This window comes from Vulpes lagopus, chromosome 5 (assembly GCF_018345385.1).
Source record: "Vulpes lagopus strain Blue_001 chromosome 5, ASM1834538v1, whole genome shotgun sequence".
NCBI classification, from domain to species: Eukaryota; Metazoa; Chordata; class Mammalia; order Carnivora; family Canidae; genus Vulpes; species Vulpes lagopus.
The window spans coordinates 97,216,433-97,239,546 of NC_054828.1; the positions used below are offsets into that span (position 1 = coordinate 97,216,433).

Below are 23,114 nucleotides of genomic sequence, written 5' to 3' on the forward strand. Positions count from 1 at the left end.
GTTATTATACTAAAACAACTTCTCACGCAGTTCTATTGTCTTCAATGTACATCACCTGAAACAACATAAAATTGGTGAACCACAGAGACCATGTTATTTTAGAATTTGTACAGCCTAATCCAGCCTAGTGGAAGTGTAATGATTGTGTCCGTGAAAGTTATAAACCAATTTTGCATTTAAAAATACTTTAATAATTTATTCACTCCTTACATCAAATCTGTGAACAGTCAAAATTATAACCATTTCACAGATAAGGAACTGGACATGGAGAAAAAACACCTGTACATCAATTCAGAACAAAAATATAAATTGTCTTTAAGCCTCCGGCCCTCCTAAGTTCTCCTCTCTCTTCTAATTAATTCAGCAAACTGGCTTATATGTATGCTTATATAGGATTTCTTTACTAATCAACTATTCTTCCACTCTTAAAAGAAGTAGGACTAGCAAGGAAAACTAGTCCTTATAGCAAGTTAGAAGACAAACAGAAACCTAAGCAAACACCATCCTATAATTAGGCTGTTTCAGTTGCAACCTAATTTTGGGGTCTGGCACATGTGGCTGGGTAAACACAGAGGGTGCCTACAGAAGCAGATGTAATTGCTGAAGCAGAATTTGAAATCATTCCAATATTTGGTTTACTTACAGGTTCAGAATGAGGTCCTAACTGGGAAAGATCCAGAGACAGGAGTTTGGAGCAAAAACTAAACCTGAAGTTGTGGGGAAGTAGTTGCCCAAACAAAATTATGGTCATCTGGGTATTCCAATTCAACACCTTGATAGATCCCATTCTCCTCAACATCACAATAAACAGGTATAAACCCTCTGTCACAAATCAGTATGAATAGTTAAGTTACATCTCAATCAATGAGTCTCATCCAGACTTTTAGGATACAAGTTATTTCCATTACCTGTAAATGCCTGGCTTGTAAGAGTAGAGACATAAAGTACTTTTCAGTGTGCTAAGTGTAAATCGACTTACATGGATTCTAACAAACACCGATTCACCTTAAAGAGGAACTTCTTCATCAGGGAAAGTGGCTACTTATTAAATGTTGTTGAGAAAAAGGAAAAAAAGAGTTTAAAATAATCTAAATAGGACACAGTAGACTATCTCCTAAGCTAAAGTTATCTCGATTAAAAAAAGACCACAAATTAAAATCATTATTTTAAACATAAGTAAAACATTTTCATATAAAATATATTGTTAAATTTGCAACTATGTCCACACTATCTTATAAAATAGCCTCTAGGACACTGGCTGACATAATAGGGACTCAAGAACATTGAGCAAAAATACCTTATACTTTGAATTACTGATTTTTAAACCTTACTTTTTAATTAAAGTAAGAAGGATCTTCTGTTAAGATTTGGATTCTATTTGGATCTTTAACAGGCCAAATTATCTTTTTCATGTGATATTTAAAATATGAACATCATTACTTAATTTAATTATAAAATACAAGAGGGAATTAAAGATTTGCTAAAAATTTTAATTTAATTACTAAAATTCAGCAGTTTTACTGATTTTTCCTAATAATTATTAGTAATATGTACGTATATAAGTGTATGTGTGTATACCCACACACACACACTTTTTTCTGTCAGTTTTAATCATTTATTGACTTTTCAATTAAGTATAAAAGTTCATGGGTACAGTAAATCAGAAAATACTTTCTATAGTGGCTTTAAAGTGCATTTTTAACCCAAAAATGTAATCCAGAGCCATTTTAGGCAACAATGTAACCAAAGTATAAACAATAAAAATTCACATCCCCTTGAATAACTGTCCTTCCACTTAGAGCACAATGAACTTCCTGGGTCAGCAGAGTTGCTGTTCACTTAGCTGCAACCCCATTTAAGCATGGAATCAAAGTTAAAAAAAAAAAAAAAAAGGAATCAAAGAAAAAAAAAGAAAAAATATGCATTAATATTAAACCATAATATTAGCTAAGTGTTAGGTTCCCACAGAAATATTTTGCCATATATTTTTAAAATCACTTTTCCAGGGTAACTGTTTTCATCCAAGGACCGATTTCCTCCACTTTCATTATTTTTTATAGTGAAATGCTCTGTCTCAAGTTAGTTATGGAGTTGTTACAGCAAACATGGCCACACAGATCCAGTTCAAGTTATAAGTATCAGTGTAATACTTAGTTTCCATTATAAATAATATATGTATAAAACAAACAGGGCTGCCATTATTTATATACTGCACAAAAGACACAAAAATTAATACAAATTATTTTTCATAAAAATACAATTTCTAATCAATTTAGGAGATTTCCAAACTCTGAGGACATTAAATAAATACTTAAAAAACCAGGCAGTCTCCTTTGTTACAGAATGCCAGTCAGGAGAGATCTGAAAGAGATTCTTTATTGGTAGCCATATACAGTTGATTATACCATCTCTGTGTTTTCTTGCTATTTAAGAAAAAAATATAGAACCTGGACATTAAAACATCATCAATGCAATAATCACTACAGACTGTCACTGGATCTTTTAAAATTTTGTTAAAAATTACCAAAGTCATGATGAATACAATTATTGCAGCTACATCATTTGAAAAAGTAATATAAATTATGCTGCTAAAGACAAAAAACACATTGAAACACATAAACATCACAATGTGACACAGCAAGAACTCATAACTATTTAATATGAAAAATTAAATTTAAAAAATTATGTTAGAGAACTTGAGGAGTTTTTCACTTTAGCAAAAACAATCTATATATCTCCAACTTCTATGATACAGTATAGAATAAAATACTTTTAAAAGATGTGACATTCAAATGCTTCATTTACACAAATAATATTGCCAATACTAATAAAAGTGATGCCCTTAAACACAAACTGCTCTGCTAATTGTGATTTTTAAAATGTTTTCTTTACTTCATTTACATTTTAGTTAGCAGTTAGCATTACATATTAATCAGTTCTGTGTTGACAAATAGAGAAGATCCTAGTCAAAATACTGTTGCTCAAAAGTAATGTACATAATATTGCTTGAAACTAACAACCATATAAAAGTGGTAATCATTTATCTAAACATTGATTATGAAAGACAAATGGCATATATTTGGGCAGGGTGTTGAGTTCATGATGGTTTATTTATGATAAAAGTACTTTTACCGAAGCTAACATGATATATAGGTTTCTATGTCAGTTACTACAGTCTCTTAAAGTTATAAAAATATTATATAAAATACCACAGGCTTTAGAGGATATAACTTCATGTGGTTCTGATACTAGCAGCTGAAAAGTATTTATAATTTAAAAATAAATAAACTATAGAGGTAAACCAGTTACAAAACAGCAGAGGACTGCAATAGTCACAGAGTGAAAAGAATTGCTTAATTACACAATAGCTAACAAAATGGTGAAGCAGTTGGATCAAAAGTTTTAAAAACCTCCTTCAGAGATTTGTCATCTGGTTCTCTATTGGGATCACTTTCTGGGGTGGGGCTCATCTGTCCTGGCTGCCGGGACTGCCTTGGATCGCTGTACTGGGGTCTAATTAAGCCTGTTAATGCCTGAATAGGAAGACTGTGCACTGCTGGGACCTGAACCACACCAGAACTCCTGAGAATATCTGCCTGTGGGTCAGCCGGCCCATCCACAGTGGCTTCCACATTTGCACTGGTTTTCTGTGGCAGGACTGCTTCTCCTGGAGAAGGCTCATTTTTGTCACTACTTTTTAAACCACTTTTTTTCTGGTTATCTGCATTTTCTGTTGCTAGCTCTGATGTAGATGATGAACCATGCTCCCTAGGGTCATACAAACTAATGCCACTAAGAACTGAACTTGGAGTTCCCAGGGGAAGGCCAGCTGAAGAGGAAAGTTTAGGGGCATATGGAGGCAAAGCCCCTGGCCCAGAACTGCTAGTCACGGCCCCTGTGGGCTGTGATGAAGCAGGGTTTGACCTGGCTAAATGAGGGGTGCCCTTTAATGTATGTGAGTCCTTCATAACCGCTGGGTGAGACTCTGTACTGTGCAGTCTATGAAGTCTGGGATCAAAATTTTTTTGCAGCCTAGGATCTCCTAATTTACTTCCTGAACTATGTAAGTCTCCAAATTGTTCTAGGTAGCCTTCTCTGTTTGTTGTATTCACTTTGGCTTTGGCTGCTGATTTCGAATCAACGGGCACTGTGTTTTGATGAAGATCACTTTTTGTATTCCATAACCTATTGAGCCTCTGGTCAGCTATAAGAGGGGGCAGAGGTAAATTGATTGAAGATACTGGGTCAGGTTTAGGTAAAGGGACTGGAAGTAAGTCTTCTGGAGCCCACACGATGTGTTTTGCAAAGTTGGGTTTGGTTAGGATAATATCCATCTTAATGTGACTGAACTGCCTTAGCTGTGACCTTGGATCCTGGAGCATTATGCCAGGGGAAGAATCCAAAGGTATTAAGAAAGCTTTCTCTCTCAATTCTCTTTCTGTATCTTCATCATCGTCATCTCCTCTTTTGTGTTTGACAGGGCCAGCATTTGCTTGATGTGAATCAAACTTTGTTCCACCAACAGAAGATCCTACATGACTGCTTCCATTCCCTCTTAGTCTCCTGGGATCCCATGCAAGTCTGAGATCCAATGGGGTAGACTCAGAAGATTTTCTCATGTCTTGCCTTGGGATAGTCCTAAGTCTAGGGTCAACAACTTGGTTTCCCTTGCTTTTCTCTTTAGCAAGTCTTGGATCGGTAGGAGTGCTGAGTTCTGTGGAAGGCTGTTGCTGACTCCTTAAAGTTTCTGTTTGTTTCTGTAATGTTTTCAGTATTGACTTCACACTGCTTCCTTCTTCCTCTTCACTACTGGAATACCAGTTAACAGTATCATCTAAATGCAGACAAAAACTTATTGTAAAGAATGAAGCATTTATATTTGACCTTAATTAAGATAATTTTTTAAAACACATACTATTTCTGGAATAAGTATAATATAACTTCAAGAAAATGCATCATAGAAATGCTAGAGTTTCAACCCTGGAACAAAATTAGGTCTGTAATCACAACGATCAATTTAGTCATCATACTCTAAAAGAAAGAGGTGTGATGTTAGAATATGTGTTACTCCTTCCAGTCAGGGAGAAGTCAGGACTGCTCATATGGACTGGCCAAAAGGGAACTCAGAGGGTGTGTGCTATGACAGAGCTGGAGAAGAAGAAAAAGTACTCTTAGAAAAGAATACTAAAATGTTTTGGGCCTCTCTAATTCAAGTAATACTTAAGCTTCGTAGCTCTGGATTTATCATGATAATAAGGGTGAACTATTTTTCAAAAATCTTGAAAGAAAACAAAAACACTAATAGTACTGGTTAAGGAAGCAATGGCAACTGAGCAAATGAAGGATGACAGAGATTTTTCATTTATAGCTTATTATATTTTTAGATGCTTGACATATGTGAATATATTACTTAAATGTTTAAAAGTAAAAATAACAAAACTAATATCCTGAAACTTATATGCCTTAACTCTATGGGAACACTTTGGGCCTTATCCTAAAGTCTTTTTAACCCTAGTATGTTAGACACTCTGCTAAGAAGCTTAGCTACCAGAGGCGTTCTCTATAGTAGGAAAGAAGGGATTACAAAATGATGATACAGGAGGTAGTCTTCTTCCTTTCCATTAAAACATACACACATCAATTCTGAATTGGTAACACACATGTACACACATACAGCATATACATAAATATCTTAGAATATCTTGGATATCGTACATATTTTCATTTTACCTTATCTCACTGCTAACAATTTTCTACTACACGGAACTTTGGTGTTACATATTTAAGTTTGAACAGAGTGAGAATACAGGCATTGGTATTTAGGGCGGAATTGTGGTTTATAATCATATAGGTTATATATCACAATGGAAAAAAGTTTTATTTTTAAAGGTTTTATTTTTAAGTAATCTCTCCACCCAACATAGGGCTTGAATTCACAACCCCAAGATCAGAATCTCATGCTCCACTGATTCAGCCAGCAAGGCACCCCAACACAATGGAAAAATGTTTCACTCCTATTTCAGTGTCAGAAAAAACTACTTCTAGACACTAGATCGCTATTCCTTCTCTCTCTGACCTCTAGAAGACCAAAGCTGAACTACTGATTCACTTTTACCTGTTGCCATTATTTTAAATATTTCTGCATAGCAATTTCACTCCTCAAAGAATTTGTTACATGATCCAAATAGGTAAGATGATTCAAATCTGACCCATATAAGGAAAATGCTATTTTAACTTTCATTATCAATATATTTCATAAGCAATCTTAAATCCTTCTTGGAATGAGAATGAATATAGAACAGAAGGAATGCAAACCAGTAGAGCTAGGCCAATGGAAAAGAGATATTAGATAAGAAATGACAGTTAACAGCTTTTTATCAAAGGACAGATACAACTTAAAAGGGCACTAAAATTTATAAAAATGAACACAAACACACAAAACCCCTAGGTGTTCACTACTAGGTATCTAACCCAAAGATAAAAATGTAGTGATCTGAAGGGGCACCTCCACCCCAATGTTTATAGCAGCAAGGTCCACAATAGTGAAATATGGAAAGAGCCCAGATGTTTATCAACAAGTGAATGAATAAAGAAGATGTGGTGTGTGTGTGTGTGTGTGTAATAGACTATTACTCAGCCGCCAAAAAGAATGAAATCTCACTATTTGCAATGACATGGATAGAACTAGAGGCTATTATGCTAAGTGAAACAAGTCAGTCAGAGAAAGACAATTAAATAATTTCACTCATATGTGGAATTTAAGAAACAAAACAGGAGTTTAGGGGAAGGGACGGAAAAATAAAACAAGATGAAATCAGAGAGGGAGACAAATATTAGAGACTCTTAATCATAGGAAACAAACTGAGAGTCACTGGAGGGGAGGGAGGTGGGGGATGGGGTAACTGGGTGAGAGGCATTAAGGAGGGCATGTGTTGTAATGAGCACTGGAGTATTATATACAACTGATGAATCACTAAACTCTACCTCTGAAACTAATAATATACCGTATGTTAATTAATTGAATTTAAAAAAAATTTTTAAACCCAGCTGTTCAAGATTTTTTCTGGATACAAAGAAAAAACATTCACAAAACATTACCAATTATATTTCTTTAGTATAAAATTTTGTATCCAGAAAAATTATAATTTTCTTGTTTATGAAAATGGAAATATTTGTAAGATTTTATAAAAAGATTATCATTAAAATAGTTCTTTTCTTAAAATTAAGCTCTTTAAGGAGCAAATATAAATTATACAGGAAATTAACTTATTAGGAATCCCTCATTTCCCTGTGATGTTAAATAAATGAAGAGTTAGTGCTACCTTCTTTGAAAAGGTAACATAATATTTATATAATAGCTTGTAGCTACCTAATGTTATCTGGTTTTACATATTTGCAAATTTTATGCTTAAGAAGTGGGCAAACACACACCTGGCTGGCTTAGTTGGTGGAGCATGAAACTCTTAGTCTCAGGGTTGTGGGTTCAAGTCCCACATTGGCCATGCAATTTACTTAGTAAAAAGAAAAAATATATATATATAAAAGAGTGGGCAAACATATCAATTTCATAATTCATCAGAAGAACTGGATGCATTAAGCTTTCTTTCCTTAACTGAATTAACTAACTGCTGTATACTTATCAATATCAAAAACACTAAGGTAAACTTGGTATTCTACATCTTTTATATTAAAAATAATATTCCTGCATAATATATAGTAGAACCTTAAGTATACAGCCAATGCCCATAAAAACTTCTCTAATAACTGAATCATTTTAATCTTGGGGTAGAAGTAAAAATTCCTGAAATGGAAGATATCCAGTTCCTAATCTATTTCTTTCTTCCAGAAGGGCTTCAACCAGGCCTCACACTGTAGCTTCAGATCTACTCACTGCTTCTGGTCAAACTCTCTGCAATTAATTACTAAAGCATTAATAGCACTGGAAACCACAATCAATTTGAAGCAGGAGCTACAAGGTATATTAGAAATAGAATAGGTAGTTCAGAGGAACTCATTTTTCAGATTTTAACCTATTCAAGACAATTTCAGGAATTGTATAATCCAAAGTAAAATGCTACCATAACACCTGACATACCTTCTTCCTTGCTTGGTGCCCTGTGAGGCTGGGTGCTGCTTGGTTCATCTTCCTCTTGGTACTTCTGAGTAAGTCTGACAAAAAGAGCTCGATGCACTGCTGGGGGGAGACCTGGTGCAGGCAGGGGGCCATGGCCTGTCATGTTGGTGCTACCGTTAGATCCACTCCCACAGTTAGGGGAGTCTTGAACAATGGGAGGCTGATGCTGGGCAAAGTCAACATGCCACATCCCATCTATACACAGAAAGACAGACACTGATTTAGCACAGAACTCCACTAGAGAGTACTATGGTCAGTTATAAGAAATAGAAGCTCTAATAATTACTACATTTGGTTACCAAGTTATTATGTGATTGTAAACATTTTTTTAAAGATTTTATTTATTTTAGAAAGAGAGCGAGCGAGCATGGTGGGAGGTAGCCAGAGGGGGAGAGAGAAGGACAAGCAGACTCCATGTTGGGTGTAGAGCTGGATGCAGGGCTCCATCTTATGACCCCGAGATCAGGAACTGAGCTGAAACTCAGATGCTTAACCAACTGAGACACCCAGGCACCCCTGACTGTAAATATTTTTTTAAAGCTATCTAAAGTTCTGGTATAACAAATGCTAGTTAAATGTAAAATATATTTTATGGTTTCAATTTCATTATATTTTACTTAGCTTTATTAAAAACATACATTATGTTTTTCATGAAAAATAGAGAACTCCAAAGATTTTAAATTAAAAATGAGTTATCTGAAAAGGTACACTTACCAGCAGAGTTATTGGGAGGCTGAAAATTATGTACAGCATGCTGTGAATAGTAATTATCATAAAATTCAGCTGGGTTTTGTAGGGATTCATAATTGGTGCTGAGCTGCATTTCACCAGTACTTTGCAGGTACGATGAACCTGGAGAACAGTGATTCTCTCTAGCTACTTTCATCATGTGTTCTGGAAAGCAATGGTAAGTACCACTCATACTTGGTGGTGTCAAAGGTGTATCTGGTTGAACAAGTGCTCCAGTTTGACCGTGAGGACCTAAAATTCCAGGTGGAGCAGGCGGCAAAGGTGGGCTGTGTGGCACTGCTACACATGGATGATGTCCGGGAGAGCCTGGGTGCATCACAGGACTATTGTGTCCCTGAGACATATTAGGTCCAGGACCTGGACTTGATCCAGAACTATAGATATGTTGAGGATGTGGGCTGCTTTCCTGAAATTGTGGTCCTGGTGGTGAGGCACTGTTATAAAATGCTGGTGGCCTATAGGCAGAAAGAATAATATTTCTTAGTTCAAAGAAAAGAGGCAAACAAGAATTATATATTTTTAAATATGTATTGGTTGTGTTTTCTGTATTAGAATGTGTTTTTAAAAAGCAATTTTTTCTACATTATCTCTAAATGAAAACACCAATATATGCATCTTGCCTTCATTTTAGCCTAGTCTCAATTGACGCTATCAGCTGTTCTAAAGCTTACAGATATTTTGAAAAATACAGAAAAGTACAAAGATAAGTAAGAATCACTTCTAATCCCACCACCCAAAAATAAATTTTTTGATTAGTTCTCTCCTAGACTTTTTCTAGGTATACACAGACCTTTAATATAACAACATTAGAATTATACTATATAAACATACAACTTTTCAATTTCTAATTGAGTACTGCTGGCATATAAAAAGAACTTTAGGTTTTGATTGTTGTTCTTTCTGGACATCTTACTAATTTAATTACTATTTCTAATAGTTTTGTCAGTTGATTCCTTTGGGTTTACTGAGGCTATCTGCCCAAATAATAAGCTGCCTCTCCATTTCTAATCTTTATATCTTTCTCTTTTTGCATTGGCTAGGGTCTGATCTACAGTATTAGCCAAACAGGGGACATGCCTGTCTTCTTGACCTTAACAGAAATAATTTTAATGGTTCACATTAACTGTGACGTTTCCTGTAGATCTGCTGTTCCTAACTTGCTGGGATCTCATTACTTCCCTGAGTGTTCAGGGTTAAAATAATTGACAGTGGGAATTAAGGCCCAGGTGCACAGACCCTGGGGTATGGGCAGCAGGACTAGAATGGTTAGTTCGAAAATGCAAATCTGGATCCAGCTTATCCAAAGGCTTTCCTCTAATAGCCCAAGAAAATATTTCTCTAAAAGAACCAAATATTCTGGAGACATGCTAATGCCACTATCTGAAGATGTTATCAATGTCAATGTAGCTTCATAACAAACAATTTGGGAGAAATACCAACTCCATCCCCTAGCAGTGTCCTTCAGGATTATTACGTGGAAGAGGTTTCTGAAGCTGTTAAGGATTCCATAGAGAAAAGCACTGATGGCAAGGAGCAGAGGGCAGAGACAAAGGAAGCAGGAAGCGCAATCGGGGTAAATGCCAGGTATCTGCTATATCTACCTAAGTTTAATTATGTGATTAATATGGAATACAAGTTAGTTTCTTAATAATTACTTACAAGTAAGTTAAGTTTCTTAATAAGAACTTTTAGGGGAAAAAATGATGCTATCTTTGAAATTTTTAACTTACTTCTTCCCAATCTTATGTGCTAAATCCACAGTAGGTTTTACAACTATTTCAAAAAGAGATGGGATTTTCTTAAAATCATCAGAGAGATCTGTCTGAAAATCGTCTTCAGGATCAGAAAAGGGAAAATGCTCTGGTGGGGTTGGCAGAAGACCAACTCCTGGAGGTGGTTTGGGAAGAGGAGTTATGCCCCGTTTTCTAAGTTCTTCTAATTCTCGTTCATCTTCATTTATGGCTTCTTCTTCAGTGTTCAACACCTAAAAATAATCAACAAAGATTACTATTCCAAAACAAGCTTTCTTCCTTACACTTAAAAACTGTGAAGACTTCAATAAACTAGTTTTGTTATTAGAAAAGTATCATTTTAAAGTTAAAATGGATCAGAGAGAGCTAACTCATTTTTGACAGAGAATGAGGTTCAAAGTGGTAAAGATATTTCTCAAAGTACATTAGCTTTTTAATGGCAGAACAAGGATAAGAATAAAAGATTAATTCCTATTCCAATATTTCTGCTTTTCTAACATGCTACATTCACAGACTAAAACATAAAACAACAAATCCTTGATTTCTCAAGAGATTTCATGTTTTTATGAAATATGATTTGTAAAACATGATTTAAGTCATATGAATCTGCAGTGGGACCTAACAAATAATTGATGTACAAAAATATTACTCACTTTGTCCAAAAGTTTCTTTGTTTCTTTAGTCAGATCATCATGTGAAAATTTACAGTTGTCTCCTTGGTAACATTTTGCTCCACTATGATAGAACTTACATGGAAATTCATGTAAATAAAAATATTAAGGAACAGACGAAATGAAATAAAATTCTAGTATTTTTAAACTCCAAAACATAACTGTGCTGAGTCAGTAAGACTGTATTACTATATATTGTACTGAACATATTTTTTAAGATTTTTATTTTATTTATTTGACAGAGAGCACTAGTGGGGGTAACAGCAGAGGGTGAGGAAGAAACAAGAAGCCTGATGCGGAGCTCAAATCTGGGACTCTGGGATCATGGTCTGAGCCAAAGGCAGTGCTTAACTGACTGAGCCACCCAGGTGCTCCTGTACTGAATTTTTTACAATCATGTCAGATTAGATAATTTCATTTTTAAGATTAAATATTTTAATTATGCAGCAAAACATTCAAAAATTTAATCTTACTATATAAAGCTAGAAAACATTTTATTTTTTATTTTTTTTAAGATTTTATTTATTTATTCATGAGAGACACAGAGAGAGAGAGAGGCAGAGACACAGACAGAGGAGAAGCAGGCTTCATGTAGGAAGCCTGATGTGGGACTCGATCCCAGGACTCCAGGATCATGCCCTGGGCCGAAGGCAGGCGCCAAACTGCTGAGCCACCCAGGGATCCCCTCTAGAAAACATTTTAAAGAAAAAATATTTATAATTGTTATAGCAAATACTATAGTATCTTAATTATGTAAGTCCTGTTATTTTCCACAATAAAAACTGTATACAAAGCAAATAAATTTTGCAACAAGAGGGGCAGCCCAGGTGGCTCAGAGGTTTAGTGCCGCCTTCAGCCCAGGCATGATCCTGGAGACCCAGGATCAAGTCCCATGTTGGACTCCCTGCATGGACCCTGCTTCTGTCTCTGGCTCTCTCTCTCTCTCTGTGTCTCTCATGAATAAATAAATAAAATCTTAAAAAAAATTGTAGCAAGAGCTTATATCTATGAAGGAAACAAAAGGGCTCAATACGTCATGTTAAAGTCAAATATCCCAACATGGAAACTATAAGCTAATCTACCTCATGATTTTGGAAACACACTTTAAACTTCTCAAGAAAATATTAAATGCAGGAGTTTATTGAAAAATATGCCGTTTTTAGGTGGCTTATGTTCAGGGAATTCCTGAGAGGCTTTAGGAAATTTATCACTGTAATCAGTACATTGACAAGACCATGAGAGAAAAATTGTATGACCATAGCAGATGTAAAAGGCAACTGATAAAATTCAAAAATCCTTCTTTGATTAAAACAAAATAAAATAAAAAACTCTTACTAAAATAAAGAACAGTTACTTGATTTAAAACAAAAATCTAAAAAAAATAAAAAATAAAAAAAAAATAAAACAAAAATCTATCTTAAAACTATAGTCACAAGGGGGCACCTGGTTGGCTCAGTCCATGGAGTATGGGACTCCTGATCTCAAGGTTCTATTTTCGAGCTCCATGTTGGATGTAGAGATTATTTAAAAATAAAATCATAAAAAGAAAAAAAAAACTACAGTCACAAGCCAAAGCAAAAGGGTGCTATCATTAAAACATGTATCATGTCTATCATAATCACTATTATTTAACATTGTTTTAGAAGTGTAGCCAATACAATGAAAATTAATTAGTACAAATATGATAAGAATTATTATTATTTAGGGATCCCTGGGTGGCACAGCGGTTTGGCGCCTGCCTTTGGCCTAGGGCGCGATCCTGGAGACCCGGGATCGAATCCCACGTCGGGCTCCCGGTGCATGGAGCCTGCTTCTCCCTCTGCCTGTGTCTCTGCCTCTCTCTCTCTCTGTGTGACTATCATAAATAAATAAATAAATAAATAAATAAATAAATAAATAAATAAAAAAGAATTATTATTATTTACAGATGGCAGGACTATGAGGAAATCATAATAGGCTGAAAGCTTTTAGTTCAATAAGGTATTTGGTTTCTAAAAGGCCAAGTCTTTTTTTTACTATTTTATTCATGAGAGACACAGAGAGAGAGAGAGGCAGAGACATAGGCAGAGGGAGAAGCAGGCTCCACACAGGGAGCCCGATGCAGAACTCGATCCCAGGACTCCAGGATTACGCCCTGGGCTGAAGGCAGGTGTTAAACCGCTGAGCCACCCACGGATCCCCTAAAAGACCAAATCTTTAAAAAAAGATTTATTTTTCTTGAATAAGACAAACTTATTATATAACATTTTGATAAAGAAAGAATTACTTGCCCATATCAAACATACTAAACGGGAACAAACGGCACAGTGTACAATTTAAGCAGCAGGGGGTCTGCTTAAATATTTTTCTCTCTCTTCTTCTGCCCCATCCCCTACTTGCGTGCATGCTCTCTCAAATAAATAAATACATCTTTAAAAACTACAACCTTCACAACTATAGCTAGATTACATTTTTGTAGAAAATTATGTGTAAAAATATATACATATATATATTCAGCCACACATAACATATCTTATGCATGGAAAAAAATCTTAAAGACTTTACACCATATTGTTAGCATGGTTATCCCTGAAGAGTGAGATCACTTAGTATTAAAAAAAAAGTCTATTTGAAAATTATCAAACATATTCCAAAGTAGAGAGAATAAAAAAATGAGCTCCCTCCTGTTTGCCATGTAGGTTCAACAATTTTCATCATTTGGAATTCTGTGAGATCTCTCTCACTCTTATACTCTCTTCACAACTCTTTCCCCAAACACTGGAGTATGTAAAACGTGCCATATTCCAAGTACATTTCATCTGAAAATATTTCTAAATTTATTTCAAACAAATAAGGAGTATTTCTCTTAATCACTACCTTACCATCAACCTGGAAAAATTAATGCATTAACTTCACCTAATACCCCACCAATATGCAAAATTTCCAGATTATTTCCAAAAAATGTATTTTTAAAAAAAGATTTTATTTATTTATTCATGAGAGACACAGACAGAGAGGCAGAGACACAGGCAGAGGGAGAAGCAGGCTCCATACAGGGAGCCTGACCAATGTGGGACTTGATCCTGGGACTCCAGGATCAGGCCCTGGGCTGAAGGTGGCGCCAAACCACTGAGCCACCCGGGCTGCCCCCAAAATGTATCTTTATAATTGGTTTATTCACATGAGGATCCAAACATGATCTACAAATTCGATCCAGTTAATATATCTCCCACATTTCCTTTATTGATATCTAGAAGTCTGTGATTTTTATATGATTTGTTAATTTTAATATTTGTCATACATAAATGGTGTTCAAATACTCCCTACTGGGATGGCTGGGTGGCTCAGTGGTTGAGCATCTGCCTTTGGCTCAGGGCGTGATCTGGAGTCCCAGGATTGAGTCCCACATCAGACTCCCTGCACGAAGCCTGCTTCTTCTCCCTCTACTTATATCTCTGCCTTTCTGTGTCTCTTGTGAATAAATAAATAAAATCTTTAAAAAATACTCCTTATTGCAACATATTAGGAATCATTTAGTGTATAGTGGGGTTTTTTAGTGATATATTTTTTAAAAGATCTTATTTATTTATTCATGAGAGACAGAGAGAGGCAGAGACATAGACAGAGGGAGAAGCAGGCTCCTCTCCTCACAGAGAGCCTGATGCGGGACTTGATCCTGGAACCGCAGGATCACACCCTGAGCCAAAGACTGATGCTCAACCGCTGAGCCACTCAGGCATCCTGATTTTTTAGTGATATTAAGACTAAGCAATTGGCTCTGATGTTGTCAGCCCAATCTATTGATCATAAAGTTGCTCGCCAACATGTCCGATAACGAGTTGAGTAGCCATCAATAATCACTGCCTGGATCCAATCAGAATTTGCAAAATGGTAGGAATGCTGAGTCAAAGGGTGAATTCATGTGGAATTTTGCAGACACTGCCAAGCTCCCATTTATAAGGGTGAACAATTTTGCATTCCCACCACATGCTGAGTGTTATCTGAGTGTTACCTTATTTTTTCACAGCCTTGCTAACAAACCTTGCTGTCACTTTTTGTTTTCATTTTTGCAAATCTGATAGCTGCAAATGATACCTCGACATACATTATATTGCATTATTCTTATTATGAACAGGATTAAGCATCTTTTCATATGTTTTTGGGAACATTTGCATTTCTCTTCCTGTGAATTATCTGCATCTTGTCCATTTTTCTTCTCAATATTTAGAAATTTATACATTAAAGCTGTTACCTCTCTGTAAGTGATAAAAGTTGCAAATAATTTTTCCCATTACTTATCTTTTTTTTCTATTACTTATCTTTAACTTTACATATGTCGTATTTTTCTCATGCAAGTTTCCGATCTTTTCCTTTATTGTTTCTAGATTTTTTAAAAAATATTTCACTTATTTATTCGTGAGAGACACAGAGAAAGAGGCACAGATATAGGCAGAGGGAGAAACAGGCTCTCCACAGGGAGCCCAATGCGAGACTCAGTCCCAGGATCCCGGGACCACGACCTGAGCCAAAGGCAAATACTCAACCACTGAATCATCCAGGTGCCCTGCTTCTGGATTTTTTAAGTTAGACTTGGGAAGGTTTTCTGTTCTTCTGAATTATGAAGGAATCCATTCATGCAATCCTCTGATTTGTATGGTTTCATTTTTTATATTTAGATCTATGATAAAAAAGGATTTTTCACTTACTCTTTTTACATTATTGTTAGAACTGGACAAGACTACTTTAAAATTTAGGTGGAAGAGATAAACATGAGGATCTATGAAATATCAGTGTTGGCAAGGCAGAAATAATCACAGTAAAGCAACACAGACATAAAGGCAAATAGATCCATGGGGCCCAAAAGAAAGTCCAAAACAAAAACATACATAAAAACACTTCATCTGGGATCCCTGGGTGGCGCAACGGTTTAGCGCCTGCCTTTGGCCTGGGGCGCCATCCTGGAGACCCGGGATCGAATCCCACGTCAGGCTCCCGGTGCATGGAGCCTGCTTCTCCCTCTGCCTGTGTCTCTGCCTCTCTCTCTCTCTCTCTCTCACTGTGTGCCTATCATAAATAAATAAAATTTGAAAAAAAAAAAACCACTTCATCTATGATGAAGATGGAATTTCAAATCCGTGAGGAAAGGCTCCATTAGTCATAAATGGTACTGAGTAACCACCAACATAATGGGGGGGGCAGTTAACATGGAAAGATGCATGATTTTAAATATAGATATAGATATAAATTATATATAATGAAAAATCAATTTGGGTAGAGACAGGAGTTATAACTTAAATGTATAGATTCCCATAGAGTAAAGTAGGGACGAAGGACGCCTGGGTGGCTCAGTGGTTGAGCGTCTGCCTTTGGCTCAGGTAGTGATCCTGGGGTCCTGGGATGGAGTCCCACATCGGGCTTCCCGTGGGGAGCCTGCTTCTCCCTCTGCCTGTATCTCTGCTTCTCTCTGTGTGGCTCTCTTTGTGTGGCTCATAATAAATAAATAAGATCTTAAAAAAAAAGAAAAGTAGGGAAGAATATACTATGCTTGTCACTGGGTGGTAAGGTTTGATGAGACTGGTTTTATAATTTTCAACAATAGGGATCCCTAGGTGGCGCAGCGGTTTGGCGCCTGCCTTTGGCCCAGGGCGCGATCCTGGAGATCCAGGATCGAATCCCACATCAGGCTCCCGGTGCATGGAGCCTGCTTCTCCCTCTGCCTGTGTCTCTGCCTCTCTCTCTCACTGTGTTCCTATCATAAATAAATAAAAATTTAAAAAAAATAATTTTCAACAATGATAATTTATTACTTATGTTCATAAGTAAAACAATTAAGTCACAGAATAAATATTTTGCCAACTATATTTTCAGGAAGACAGTTGCTTGAAATACTTTATAAGCTGAGTATATTAAATATAAACTACCTTTGGGATCCCTGGGTGGCGCAGCGGTTTGGCGCCTGCCTTTTGCCCAGGGCGCGATCCTGGAGACCCGGGATCGAATCCCATATCAGGCTCCCGGTGCATGGAGCCTGCTTCTCCCTCCGCCTGTGTCTCTGCCTCTCTCTCTCTCTGTGACTATCATAAATAAATAAAAATTAAAAAAAAAAATAAACTACCTTTATTTCATAGATTTTGTTTTCCAAAGGAAAGTTTATTTTATTTCCGTAAAGAATAAAACTCAGTTTGCCCTTTTGAAGCACATGGCTAACTATACTTGGTTTATGTAACATGCTATTTTAATTTAAAACCAAAGTAGATTTTCTAGGTTGCACTTAGGATTTTTTAAAACCTCAGTAATGTTTTATAACTTCAATATTTTCGTTAACATATTTTTTAAGGCTATGTTTTTTTTTAAAGATTTATTTATTTATGATAGACATAGAGAGAGAGAGAGAGAGGCAGAGAACCAGAAGGCGGGAGAAGCAGGCTCCATGCTGGGAGCCCGACGTGGGACTCGATCCCGGGACTCCAGGATCACGCCCTGGGCCAAAAGCAGGCGCTAAACCGCTAAGCCACCCAGGGATCTCCTGTTAACATATTTTTAACAAAGGATATTATGCATATAAATGCAGTTCTCTCCTTTGGTACAATATCCTTGTAAATAAAATTTGCAGATCTCTTTTCTCTTCTCCAACTCTGCATCATGATCAAATTTACACTGATCTCCCTGTCACAAAAAAGAAAGAAGAAAGAGAGAAAAAAAACAATTAAATTTTCTCTTTGGTGTTTCATGGAGAACTATGGCCATATCTTCAGTCTACAAATAAAAATAATGATCTAATAAACATTCAAACAATCCCTGGAATTCTTGCCCAAGACAGTGGATGTGGCTATGTGTAGAGGCAACATAGTTAAGCATGACCTCAGAGGTGACTGGGTTCTACCAGCACTCACCATTTCTAGCTGAGCTACTGTGGGCACTTATTTAACCTCTTGGTTTGGCCATGTTTAAAATGGGTTTATAACAGTTACTACTTCATAGGTTGCTATGAAGATTTAAACACTTAATATTAGTTATCTACTTTGAACAGTACTTGCTACACAGTCAGTATTATGTGTTTGTTAAATAAAATCTGATATCAACAAATTATATTACTGTCCCAGAATATAATTAAATGAGCTCTGATGTGCAGTTTTTTCCATAGATCACTTTGAAAAACCAGCTTTATTATTACAACTATATAAGAAATGAAAAAAACTAACCACCCCCCAAAAAGACTTTACATTTTAAAGATTATTTCAGAAATTAAAATGATTTATGATACCCATAAAAATTTACCTTAATACATCTTCCTTCCAAAAAGTATTTACAGATTTGTTTTCCTTTGTGTTCCACTGTATGCTGATTAATGAATTCCTGAGTCATAACCTTCCATTTTTTCCCTGGTTTACTATACTGTAAGGAAGAAAAGTTCATTTGAATACAACATTTGAAATATTAAATAGGTACTACAATGGATAGTCAAATGCATTGGGAAAACAATACAAATTACTATGTAAAGTGGTCAAGAGTAGGCATTCAGATGCTGGGGTATGCTTCTAATACACTGCTTATTGCTACTAATGGTTGCAAAGAACCCTGTTTCTATTTTAATGAAGATATACAACTACGTTTTAAAAATAAAATTATGAAAAGCTTGAAAATTAATAATACTCTGTTGGCAAAGGTATGTTAAATGTGCATTCTTGTGTATTGTTGATAGCAATGTTATAGAAGATTTATAATATCCATATTGTTTGACACAAAATTTGTACTTTTCAGGAGTATTCTGAAGAAATTATCAGGGAGGCATAATACATTTGTTCACAAAAATAACTATCACAGAATTACTTACATGATAAAACAACAGACAGACAGACACATAGAAATACTCTACACAGGGCAGCCCGGGTGGCTCAGCGGTTTAGTGCCGCCTGATCCTGGAGACCCGGTATCGAGTCCCTCATCAGGTTCCTTGCATGGAGCCTGCTTCTCTCTCTCTCTCTCTCTCTCTCTCTCTCTCTGTGTGTGTTTCTCATGAATAAATAAAAAAAAATCTTAAAAAAAAAAAAAGAAATACTCTACACATTCCAAATAAGGAGACCAGTCAAATACACTGTGATGCAGATCAGTGGTAGATTATTATGTAATCATTACAAACTGATGAGATAGACAATTTAAGGACATAAGAAAATGTTCACAATACTTTACTAACTGGAAAACTGACCTGAATTTTATAATAACAAAGATAAAAAGACTAGAAGAATATACCCACACATCTAGGAGTATATGGCTCTAGATGGATCTCTAAAAAATTAGACACATTGCATGTGTGGTTACTCTGTACTTCCTTTAGGAAAAAAAAAAAGAGGGAGGATGTATTTCCTTTAACTTTTAAAAAATAACAAAAAGAAGTATATGGTAGAAAATCTCACAGCCCTACCTGTTTCCCTTACTTTCTCCTTCAATCCCTATTTGACTTTTGCTATGAGTGTAAGACTGAGTAACAAGAATATGATGCTTAGCCATGTAAGGACTTAAATTCATGAGCTCTATAAAACAGTACTGTTTTTCAAAACACCTGGTATGTACCATGCTTTGTATATAGTAGGAGTTCAAAAGCTCTTTACTCTTCTTTAAAAAAAAAAAAAGACTTTATTTATTTACTCATGACAGACACACAGAGAGAGAGAGAGGCAGAGACAAGGCAGAGGGAGAAGCAGGTTCCATGCAGGGAGCCCAACGCAGGACTCGATCCCTGGTCCCCAGGATCACACCCTGGGCTGAAGGTGGCACTAAACCATTGAGCCACCCAGACTGCCCACTCCTTATTCTTCTAATTTGATTTGTTTCCCTTTCTCTCAATTTGCTAGGAGATGTAGAAAAAAACACAACGTACTGAAAATAAGAAGCTGCCTCACAGCAAAGACTTGAGGCAAAGATGGCTAGACTTAAAGTCTGATCCTCAGTGCTAGAGTTTGAAATATATGTTTTACTCTAAGAATTTTGGGGAAAAAAAAGTACAAAAATAACAAGAAAACAGATAATCCTATAGGTTCTTTTTAAAAATATAAGTATACCCAAATTGCCCCAGGAAAACACAATGAAACGCTTATACTACTCTGATAGGATCATTTAAAATGTCTTATATTTACATAAATTTGACTCACAAACATTTTCTATTTCCAGGCCTATTTAGAAAAGTAGATATAAATGACCAGCTCACATTATGCCTTCTGTACAAAGAATGGTGGCTATAATAAAATAGGAAACCAAGGAGAATGCATTATACAAAATCAATAAGCCAACTTGAAGAATATAACTGAAATTAGAAAGTAAAATATTAGGTAATCACCAAAAAAAACCTCCAAACTACCCTGAAAAATACACCAAGTTGTATATTTCATCAACTCACTACATTACTTTCTAATGATGTGCCTCATGGTTTTTTTTTTTTTTTTTTTTTTTTTTTTTTTTTATGATAGTCATACAGAGAGAGAGAGAGAGAGGCAGAGACACAGGCAGAGGGAGAAGCAGGCTCCATGCACCGGGAGCCTGACGTGGGATTCGATCCCGGGTCTCCAGGATCGCGCCCTGGGCCAAAGGCAGGCGCCAAACCGCTGCGCCACCCAGGGATCCCCCTCATGGTTTTAATAGAAGATAGAGGTTTTTCTGTTTTGTTTTTTAGCTTAGCTTAGTTTAAATGAGTAGAAAGTATATCAGTAACCATACCATGAATAACCTAATTATAATCAAGATAATCTAGAAAATCTAAAGCAACTTTAAAAATAAAATTTTAGGGAAAATACAGTGCTCAGAAGATCTGATCTTTTATGTATGAGCCTACAGAAGCAACATGAATGTCCTCTACCCTTAAGATCTCTTGTAAGAGCTGGAAGAACCACAGAAGTCATTTAGTTCATCACCCTCACTGGACAAATGTGAAAAGTGAAGATTAGAGAAATTAATGTCTTGCCAAGGGTCATACGATGAGTTAGCAGTCAGGATACACAGAATTGTTTGCATTGTATCATACTATCTCTAAGAAAACACAATTCAAGAAAGGAGGAGGAAAAAAAGAAAGAGGAAGAGAAAGGAAAGATGGAGAGAGGGAATATAAACTATCTACTTGGTTATATTAAAATGTATTTACTCTAGAAGATACATTATACTGACATCAGGAACAAGAGCATAAAATATTTTTTAAATATATAAGGAAGAGGAAATGAAAAGATTTGCCAGCAAAAATAATATGTATTTATAGAAAATGTAACAGCTATTATAAAGACAAAAAAAAAAACAAGGAGATTTTATGGCAAACAGAATAAATAAATCCTTCAAATTTATCAAGAATTTGTTCTATTTGCTTGTTCTATAACCACCCTTGAATTTTCAAGACAGTTCATGTACATGCAGGTATCTGTGAATTTATCTGGCTTTTGGAAGATCTCACACTCCCCTGGAAAGGATGGAAACTGATCTGTGGTGGCCAGTCTAGCATGTTCACTATACCCTGGATAGGTCTCCCCCAGATGACTCCTGAACATAAGCTACTTGCTTGGGCTCTGGCACTCTTCTGGTTGTTTCTGGAATCAAAACAAGAAATCTCTCTTGACAGCCAATAAATTGACACAGTTGATAACATTTTAATCTTAATAAACAAAAGGAAAAATATTCTAAATCTGATGAATGCAAAAGAAATAATTTATTCTGATTTTCTATAACATGATAAAGAATCTTTTAGTTGCAATCCAGATCTGTAAACGTGTTAGTGCTTGTAGGGCTCCTGAGAGTTATTTTAATAGCATACTTTCATTTCACAAATTAAGCAAACTGAGGCTTAGAGACAGTAAATTGTTCAAAGCCACATTTTTTTGGAAGCTAATTTTTTTTTCCAAATATAGTGTGTAACTACTGGATATAGGAGAAACTTTACTTTCAGAAAGCATTCATATTAATTTGGTTAGGGAAAGCAGCACATTCTACAGAAGTCTAAGAAGATGGACAGGCAGGTTACAATCACTCAGAAATTCTAAGCTTGTTTCCAAGCTCCCATTCCATGGAACAGTGAGTGGTTCAATGAATATTAATAGATTGGTGCGGGGGAATCCCTGGGTGGTTCAGCAGTTTAGCGCCTGCCTTCGCCCAGGGTGTGATCCTGGAGACCCGGGCTCCCTGTGTGGAGCCTGCTTATCCCTCTGCCTGTGTCTCTGCCTCTCTCTCTGTCTCTCATGAATAAATAAATAAAATCTTTAAAAAAATAGATTGTGGGGGTGAGGGGGCAGCTCAGGATCAAGTAAAATCTGAAAACACTGGATTGAACAAAGTAAAATAGGCTTTTTTACACCTAACTTGCAAGAAGCCTTTATACATTAATGTCAACTGAAAATCCCTTTGAGTGGCATGTGCTGGGTTTCACAAATTTATTTGGGCCTGAACTTTTTTTAGGTCCTACCTATTAACATCTCCCTAAATAGTATACTGAGGAGTACAACATATTACAAAATCTTTTCCAGTATCTTTAAACCCAGACATCAGAAAACCATTTTCAAATTGCCATATACTGCTATTCTTTTGCTCTTACTCAAGGTTGCAGCTTCTAACAACCTACCCTTGCTCTGTATGATTCAATCAATCTGACTGCAACAGTGGCAGAACACTGGATTTGGACCACTTTAATCCCAAAAGTCGCAACGAGGCTGAAATGTACATGTTCAGAATTCAACATATATTTACTCAATATCTACTATATACAAGGCACATGAATTCACCTTTCCAACCATTTATATCGCCTTTTCTTCTCTTTCAATGCTTTCAGTTCTAATAAGTTCTAATAAGTTAATTTACCAC

The 23,114-nt window shown here is 35.9% G+C and overlaps 1 protein-coding gene across 2 annotated transcripts in view; it reads right to left on the reverse strand.

Moving 5' to 3' along the window:
* Positions 1-2,362: 2,362 nt before the first annotated feature.
* ZC3H6 (zinc finger CCCH-type containing 6) overlaps positions 2,363-23,114 on the reverse strand; it is a 68,272-nt gene continuing 47,520 nt past the window's right edge. For both annotated transcript variants that reach the window (XM_041755872.1, XM_041755873.1), the window contains exons 6-12: positions 18,564-18,680; positions 17,840-17,951; positions 11,289-11,398; positions 10,615-10,868; positions 8,849-9,339; positions 8,096-8,329; positions 2,363-4,834 (exon numbers count right to left, since the gene is read on the reverse strand). In XM_041755872.1, the coding sequence (XP_041611806.1) occupies positions 3,369-4,834; positions 8,096-8,329; positions 8,849-9,339; positions 10,615-10,868; positions 11,289-11,398; positions 17,840-17,951; positions 18,564-18,680 (2,784 nt within the window). In that variant the 3' untranslated portion in view covers positions 2,363-3,368. The remainder of the gene's footprint in view (positions 4,835-8,095; positions 8,330-8,848; positions 9,340-10,614; positions 10,869-11,288; positions 11,399-17,839; positions 17,952-18,563; positions 18,681-23,114) is intronic.